Genomic DNA, 9,193 nt, shown 5'->3' on the forward strand with positions numbered 1-9,193 from the left:
CTCTCCAAGCTGCACATCAGCTATTGGATCAGTATCAGCCTATATAGCTGGTTAACAAAAATCGGCCAAAAAAATCTTTATAGGTGCACCCCTAGCACTGGTAGGCTTCCAAATTGCTTTAAAATTGTAAATATAATCAATAAAACATTGCACAACCAATCTCTCACTATACAGTGATGTTTTATTTTAATTGCAGAAGAACATACATTTGGAGTACTTTAATGAGAGAATTTGCAGTTTTTTTTACCAAAATATTTGTAATTTTTAAACCAGGAACACCAGGATCTCCACTAGTGATGCACGTGGCAGGACCTGGGCAGAGAAACCTGCCCAGGGCCAGCACTGGGGACCCAGCTGGAGGGCTGACGAGGTGGCTGACCTGGCCATTTAGGGCCAGGAGGACACATTTTGACAGTTCAAAGCAGACCACCTCAAGGAGCACATCTTCTAGGCCAGGGGTGGAAAAAAATGCAACCCGCAGGCCAGATGCAGCTCGCCAAGCCATTCTATCTGGCCCCCATGGCCCCTAAAAAAATTAGAAAATTTAATATTAATCAGCTCTGGGCTGCCTGTCATGCGGCCCTCGATGGCTTGCCAAAAATCAGTAAGAGGCCCTCCGCCCAAAATTCAAGCCTCTGCCCCTGTTCTAGGCAATAGCTGCCCAGATGGCAGAGCGGGGATATCAGAAGACGTGACAGCAGTGCCCCATGAAGGCCAACTGTGCAGCCACAGCCCACTGCCAGCTAGCCCAGAGATGCAGGAGGCTCTGCTGCAGTACCTACACCACAGCCCAGATGGCTGTGCAGTGCTGGACTAGGTCCAGCAGGTGTGCATCCATGGGACCACAGGTCCAAGGTGGCAGATGCTGTCGCAGGTAGCAACAGGTCACAGTCAAGCAGCAGGTCCTACTGCCAGACTGCTACAGTGGGTAGAAGGTGCAGGGGCCACTCTAGATTAGGGCTGCTTCAACAGTTCAGCCGGCACAAGTTATCTGGGGATACTAGCCCCAACTGGCCAGGCGTCAGAAGCTCCCAAGGGCAAGTAGCCCTGAGCTACTCGCCAGGGCAGTTCTTTACAGTGCTAGCTGTACTGGTCTCTAGCTCCCCCAGCTGAAGGTCCAGGAGGAGCTGGGCAGAGTCAGTTTGCCCCTAGTGGCACAATTTGCCCCACAATGAAGTGCATGTTCAGGCACGTTTGCTGAAGCACAAATCCTCAGTACAAGTTCGTGCTGCTGCTATCTGAGCTGCTGCAAGCGCACATGACTGCATGTGTGGATGTGCCCAGAGATTTCAAATAGAAATCCAGAGTTGTAGTCTTTCCAAGTTTTTGGGGTTTTTTTGCAACAAAACCTGCTCTATTATTTTTCTGTAGCCAAAAAAGGAGTGAAAACTAAAAGCTAGTATATTCTAAGGGGTGGCTTGAGTCTATCTTGGGGTGCCTTACGATTGAGAACTTAGGATATTAACAATGCTTTATACTATCTAAGAGAGAAAGGTTTGAATACTAGAGAGGAGGTCAAAGACAGTCTCTGGGCTCAATCTGGCCCATGGAGGCATGTCACTGGCCTGTGAAGCTTCCAATAGAACTGGAAGTTTGCCACTTAGACGAGCTATAGCAACATCAATTGCCAAGATTTGTGGAGCCGCAACAACTGATGCTGGTGGTGGGAGGCGTGGCTTCTGCAAAAACTATAGAAGCTGCAGCAATTAATGCTGTCAAATTTCCAGCCCCATTCCAGAACAAATGATGCAACTCCACAGCACAAAGCCAGCCCGTGGACTGGCTTCATGCAACTCATTTGCCCCATTGGGCTGGATGAGTTTGCACCCAAATTTTATTTATTCTACAACGGCGGACAACACATGGAAAAAAAAAAAAAAAAAAAACACCTCAAGAGAAAACAATATACCAAAGTGCTCATTAAGAGAACAGCCTGTGCACTGAAAGAAGCAGGGACTCCTGGAAAATAGCCTCTAATTACATAATCATAGTGTGTCATAGTAATCATAGTGTGGCTGTAATCCTATTGGCCTGATCCAAGGTCTATTTAAGCCAATAAAAATATTTCCATTGACTTCAATGTGTTTTAAAGACCCTAAGTGACCTTTAATTTAGACCCTTTGGTGCAAGTATGTGACCGGAAACACTTATGTCAGTTATGCTGCCTCCCTATAAACAAAGTTTTTTTTAATAGTTACATCTGCAAACTGAAGGGTTACTGTTCAATTTCGCTGCTCAAGAATGCATAGATATGAGACAATACAACTTTAGCAATACATACTTCATTTAGCGTTTTATTTTGCATATGGAAATGAAAGGAAGAAAACAGCAAGAAAAATGCAAGACATTTCAGAAGCAATATACTACAAAGCAAAAAACAAAAGGAAAAGCTTGTTGAGGCCAGGGACAGGAATGCATTTAAAGTGCTCCAATTCCACTCCAATTTTGAGCACTCCAAACTCAGTGCATTTACACTTCAGTGCCATACAGATGAATTGCACCCCTCCCCTTGCCCCCAGTTCCCCTCCACCCCACAAGAACACTTGTTATAGGCCAGGGGTGGCCAGAGTTACTGGCCTTGGAAGCCAGGGAGCAGGGGAAGGGAGGTGGTTAATGAGTGACCGGAAGTGGAGGTGATCACCTACCATGCACTTCTGAGCCACTCGGGCTTTTCCCACAAGAAGGGAAGAGGGCGGGATCAGGGCGTGCTCCCCATGGGGAAAGCTGGAGCAGCAGGAAGTGCGGGGCTGCGCTGTCCCCTGGGAGTCGCCTCGGGGAGAAGCGGGCAGGGCTTCAGCCAATTTCCAGAGAGCTGCAAGTATCGTGCTGGTGAGCCACAGTTTGGTTATAGGCGGTTGCTCAGTCTTCTGGCATCCCACAAGTCTTCATTTCTCTTCCCCTCCCACACACTCAGACCCCAGGAGAAGTAGGGAGCAGGTGAGACAGCCAAGAGCACTGTCGTCCACCAAGCTGCACTTGGGAACCTATGGAAGCTACGAGGCATGCAAAGAAACATTCACTCTAGTCCCCTTATCTAGAAAACCAAGCAACCCCCTGGAGCATACAGAGCATTTCAGGAAGAGCTTCAATGATGCTCCTCATTTTCTGAGCATCTTTTTTTTTTTTTAAATACATCTTGGCCATTTTTGAAGTTCTGCTTTGGCTGTACATGTCTGCACTAATACCGTCTGGAGCACTTCAAAGGCATGTCAAATGTTTCAAACAGCAGGTCTGTCTCGGCCCTCTGAGCTACACAAGTGAGGCCAGATTTCCAGAGCTTAAATTCCATATAGGCACCTGGGAAAATGCAAAATGTTTGCCACCCTGATGTACTCAGTGCTTTTGGACTACCAAGCCTTAAATACAGAAGGTGAACACTTTAAAAAAAACTCTACATTTAAGATCTAACAACTGTTTTTATTCAGAAAGAAAGATCACTGGAATCACCACACACCTAAGATCTTAACATCTGGCTTCTGTTTAGGTAGAATAAGATCAAAGAACTTCAGTTTAAAACTGCATCCAAAAGAGAATACTTTGCAGTATGCCATTTTAATACTACCAGAGATGTGAACAAACTGCAGACTCAGTGTATTTTTTCCTAGATCAGGACTTAACTATCCTTCCAGTTCTGGCGTTACAGCAGTGAAAATAAACAAACACAACAAAATGGATCACAACAGGCAACACCTAGCTTTTGTCCATGTGTACTACAGCTGGTGGTCACAGCAACACAGCCAAAACACAATATGACAGTTCAGTCCAATAAAATCTTTGCAATGGGCAGATTGTGGCAAAGGGGGTACATGCTTATGTAATGTTTTCCACAAAGTGATGGCAATCTGCATCAACCAAGGGAACTTGGGAAACTATACAAGTTATTGAGCTAGTCTTACTTCTTAAGTTAAATATTTCTTGTGGGAGTTGGGGGAGAATACCTTAAAACAGGAGACATAGTTATACTGATATGTTTTAAAAAAAAAAAAAGTGAGAGTGAGGAATTCAACTGATATTAAAGCTAAACTAATTAACCTACTTCTGAAATAGAAAGAACTGAAATACTATACTATGCAATGACTCGCATGCAATGAGGTAGCTTAACCAACTCCTCAATGCTACAAAAAGAAAGATAGTCAACTAAGGTTGCTATGTTTATTTACTGATATGATGAGAGCTGTTCCCCAATCCCAACAATAGCACCTGCTGTCATGCCATAAGTGCAAGGCAGAATGTGCAATTTTGGGATTGGGGGATCAGATCCAAATTGTGCCATTACTACTTGCCAGTACACGGGGAGCCCCAGATCATGATCCCTCTGCACTGCCAAGTTGAAAGATAAGTCTGGGACCAACAACCAGCTGACTGCTGGTCCCAGCTCTGGAATCATTTCAGAGTCTTGAACTGGCTCCAGTGAAATTCTGGGAGCCGAGGCTGACAATAAGCCTATTTTTGGTCCTAGCCTTGGGACCACACCACAGCTGGTGGAGACTCCAGTGTGGTCCTGGGGCTGGGGAAGCTATGCATGCAGCATCAATTTAAGACACAATGGAAGCCAGCCACAACATTATTAGACATATTTTGTAGAATAATTAATTGTGTGGCTGGTTCCACATTTGGGGCACTGTTAATTGCCTGAACATGTGACTGGGTTACTAGTTAAGGCACAATTAACAGGTCAGTTGCATCTTAAGTGGAATGTCTGCCACAGACTTAAGTGGAAGCGTTTCTTTTCCAGGAAATAACACCTCAGTCCAAAGAACAATTACAGAGAAGTGCTTAAGCCCATAGTCATGGGCAGCAGAAGTCATCTACCCCAAAAAAGCAGAGAGAGAGAGAGAGAACACAGGCCAAAGTGGCTAAGGAAAAAGACATCCTGACCTTTTGACTAAGCCTTCCTATGAATGCATATTTAAACTTTTAGGATGTCTATACATGAGCGCCAAGGCTGCTCTGACATGCTGGAATTCCAGCTTGTTGGAGCAGACTCGATTAATCAAGTCAATTGGAGCGTGGCAACTGCCATGCTCTAGCAGCCTCCTGCATCTCGTGTATCAGTGCCCTTGCGCTTAAAAATCGCAGCAGGGTGCTTGAACTAAAACTCATTGAAAGAGCTCTTGGTCAAGCATCCCTGCTGCCATTTTTAAGTTCAGGGATGCTGATACAGAAGACATGGTGGCACTTTAATTAGAGCAGCTCTTGAAGCCGCCCTAATAAAAGCACTGCCCCTGCCGCCCACCCTGCAGCACGTATAAAAGTGCCCTTAGTTTTTAGCAATCATTTATACCACCGCCACTAGAAAGAATGGTGGTACAGTCTAAGACACATACCCAAAACATACACAAAAATACTACAGGGCACTTTTAATAGCTGGGAAATGCACACTAAACCTGACCTTGCACCATGTTATCTGCTGTTTATAAGACTTTTATACCTCATACATATTTCTCTTATATAGCCATTTTCATGCATAGATCTCAAAGACAGTCAGTTTAATTACTGTCATCTAACATGAGCAAACTGAGATACCTGAAAGACCTTGTCCAAATTACCAAATGGACCAGTGGCAGAGCCAGCTGTAGAATCCATATTTCCCCCGAGTCCAAGTCCAGTGTCTAGTCCATTAGGCCAAACTGACTCGTACAGTACAAATAAAGCCTTGTGATAAGCAGCCCTTCACAGCATCATGCAGACAATTTTGCATACAGACTAAAACTGCCAAGTAAAGCAAGAGACAGTTGCCATACTGTGAGATTTCCAAGAGATTCTCTTTCACGGAACAAGGAGCTACATTTACAACTATATTAACTGGCATAACTGAATAATAATTCAAAAGTTTATTTTGTGTCTAGTATGGGTATCCTGCTGTGAAAGATTTTTTTTAAACAACTTTATGATCAATAAGTAAACAAAAAAAATCGTACCAAATAAATGCCAAATCCTAGTATTAGCTGTACTTTGTGTTTTGAAGCACCACACTTAACGAGAATCAGATAAAATGAGGATGGTGTCAATGCCCCAATGAGAGCCCATTTCTACCACACTATTCAGAGATGCTCCTGAGACATCTTCAATTAATAGGTGCTTGAACATGTCCTGCAACCTCCAACTCCAGGACCCGTTTCTGCCAAATCAACCTATTTGTATTGAGAGAAGACAGCTACAGAGTTCTTCATTAAGGAAAACTAAATAAAAGCTCTACTTTTACTCGGTGCTTTCTTCTATGGTGTACATTTATTGGAGAAAGGGTGATGTTACTTAGTATTTCCCACATAGGCAGTTTTAAGCTTCATCTTGGAAAACTGTTTTGCATGGATGAACTTGTGCACTGATGCAGTCTGAATGAAATTAAGGGGCTGTGCAGAACAACTTGCAGAAGCAAAATCTTTAGCAAAGTCTAGAATCAGCAAATTATTCCTGCAACCTAAAACAGTTTAAAGTAATGATCTCTAAAATGTGATTAAAGTATCTTTAAATAAGAAGTGCAACTCATTTACTGATATCTGAACAATAGCTGCCACTATACTTCCAGTTATAGATATTTTGCAATGTAATGACAAAAGAAAGTTATCAGTTTAGAAGAAAAGTAAAATGATTATTTTCAGAATCCATCTGCAAGCTTTTATGCTGCCAATATATTATACACAACAGAACGCTAATGCAGAAACAGTTAAGTCTCCTGAACAGGAGGCACAATAGCATGCAAGACATGGGCCAAAAGAATTCCATTTATAAAAGATCCTTGTATCAAATGCCAGAACAACGAGCTAAATATGCCCCCCATCTGTGTTCAGGACCAATGAGCTACAGAACTTAATTTGTAATTGAAACAATGATCTAACAGAAAAGACAAACACTTGCCATACTTGTAAGTTATAAATTTGCATACTGGTAAATTTTGTAACCGGAATTAGTTAACAGGAAGCATGCTTGCTTGTTAGAAACCTTTACAAACTTCAGAAGGCATATATTTCTAGTATGTACAAAATATAACAAGTCAAAAGACTACAGTACATTCTTCAATTAATTTTCTTCTCTTATTGTTTCATGCTTTTTGTGGATCAGAGAAACAAATGTGGATGTTTACCAATTTCAATAGGATCTCTCTGCTTTCAGTCTATTAAGAGACCTCACACAAAGTGAGAAGTTTGTTTTGTTTTTTGTTTAAGTGAAACAATGCAGTCTGGCTTCTGTGCAACTTGTGTGTACACAATTCTTTTAGGATTTTTTTCTGAGGGTTTGTAAACTATAGAAAAAGGTTTATGAAATCAGATACTAAAGAAAGATAAATCGATTAATAAATTATTTTTGTACAGTTTAAAAGCCATTTTCCATTGCACTTGTACAAGGGATAATAGGTACTTGTTATAGAATCAGTTTCTTAAAGGCAGTTAAGAGTACTTTTAGATATAATGCCTGCTTCCGAATCAATTTTACTATTTTTACCATGTCTTACATAACTTTGTTCCTGCATTTAAAAAAAAGCCACACCCAGAGGGAACTAAGACACTGACTATACATAATTTTTAATCAAAAAGCACAAAATGAAGAAAGGAAAAACAATCTTTCAATTTACAGAGTTACAGCAGTCAAGATGACACATTCACCGATTACTGGAAAACGAGTGAGAACAAATTAATTTTTTCTTGGATTGTCTAATTGCATTTCATTGTTCAACTTAGAAATGAGTTTATATTCAGGATAAGGCAAGGTAATATATTAAGGGGGATAAAACCCTCTCTATTACCTACTTACAGTGGTTTAAGAGCCCTGCAAGCAGTGATGGTAACAGACCCACAGGTAACAGTGGACTGTGAAATGGGGTAGCAAAGGATCAGTACATTTTACAAGTTCTCCATTTAACACAACAGGAAAAAAAATAAAGAAACCCGCCAGAAAAATAATATAGCTGGTGGAACAGAACTGTTCTCTTTCCCACTCTTAATTTTCCTCCTCTAGTCCAGCCCTCACCCCTCAGTCAGGAAGGGTTTTGTTCTATGCTCTATGTACCTCACCACCACAACCTTTACATACCCAGAAGTCAAACCCTGGTCCCTTTGGCAATGCACAAGATTATCCAAGGAGCGCTGAATCCTTCCAGAACCCTTAAGAAAAGCAAAGCAATCCAACAGATATGTGCATCTATTGCATACTTAAAGCTTTAATTGTTTCACCCTGGCTTTCCCTGTCCACATGAGGCCTGGTTCATTACCCATTCAGTCTGCCTCATCATCACATGGTTTTTCTAGCCAAGGGTGAAGAGCAGCTGTGCAACCATCAGCTGCATAGAAGCACTGACATCAGGAGTCAGACAAAAAACTAGAATCCTTGGTTCCCAAATACTCTTTATTAGACCAACTGGGAAACTGCAAGAAAACTGCCCTTTTCTACAAGCTTTTGGGATCAAAGTCCCTTTATCAGGCTCTGGGAAAAGTATAGATGGTACAAGCTGGTAAAAAAGCATCATTTTGGAACCAAGAGTTCTAGTCCTTTGTAGAAGATCTCAAATTTTAGCTGATTTTGGATTCGAGACATCAGGAGTGGCACTTGTAAAGGGCTCACACATGACTAGTTTACCATCCCATCCCCACTGCGACCATCCCATCTCCACTGCTCCTGGCCCCATGGTTACTCAGACGGGAGGCAGGCACGCCACAGTGCTGCATCTCCATCGCACCTCAAGTGGTATCATCAGAATAATCCATTCACTGAGACTTTCCGAATAAAGGTGGAGAACTAGACACGTGGTTTTCGACCACAAAGACCCTAGGACAACCACCCACAAGAGCGTCAACTGCACCGCCCTACTGAGAGTGCAAAACACCGCGAAGCTGGAGGATGGCGACCCTCTGCCGGGTGCGCCTCGAGAGCCTCTTGAGGGTGCTCGGAGCGCCGCGAGGGGCGGACACAGGATTCACTCGGCCAAGCCAGAGGTTTCTACTAGACATTTGCAGCTGGGGTTTCTCCAAGCTCTTTGCAACAGAAGAACAGCTCCGGTCATTTCTAAAGCCAAAACCCTCCAGGGTGAACCGAAAGAGGCAGCATTTGCCGAGGGGCCTCGGGTCTCTGCAGGGGGCTCCTTGCCTCCGAGGGTTGAGCGGCGGGGCGGCGAGTGGAAGCGCGGGGCCAACACTAACTCAGGGCCGAGGCTTCCTTGTGGGGCCCCCCATGCAGCAGTCATGAAGCGTTCAACGCC

The 9,193-nt window shown here is 43.2% G+C and overlaps 1 protein-coding gene across 4 annotated transcripts in view; it reads right to left on the minus strand.

Moving 5' to 3' along the window:
* Window positions 1–9,187, minus strand: part of NSMAF (neutral sphingomyelinase activation associated factor) — a 54,635-nt gene extending 45,448 nt beyond the window's left edge. For all 4 annotated transcript variants that reach the window (XM_025213483.1, XM_025213480.1, XM_025213479.1 and 1 more), the window contains exon 1: window positions 8,575–9,187. In XM_025213483.1, the coding sequence (XP_025069268.1) occupies window positions 8,575–8,669 (95 nt within the window). In that variant the 5' untranslated portion in view covers window positions 8,670–9,187. The remainder of the gene's footprint in view (window positions 1–8,574) is intronic.
* Between the last annotated feature and the right edge of the window lie 6 nt (window positions 9,188–9,193).

The sequence above is a fragment of the Alligator sinensis genome, unplaced genomic scaffold (assembly GCF_000455745.1).
Source record: "Alligator sinensis unplaced genomic scaffold, ASM45574v1 scaffold700_1, whole genome shotgun sequence".
In the NCBI taxonomy this organism is placed as follows: Eukaryota; Metazoa; Chordata; order Crocodylia; family Alligatoridae; genus Alligator; species Alligator sinensis.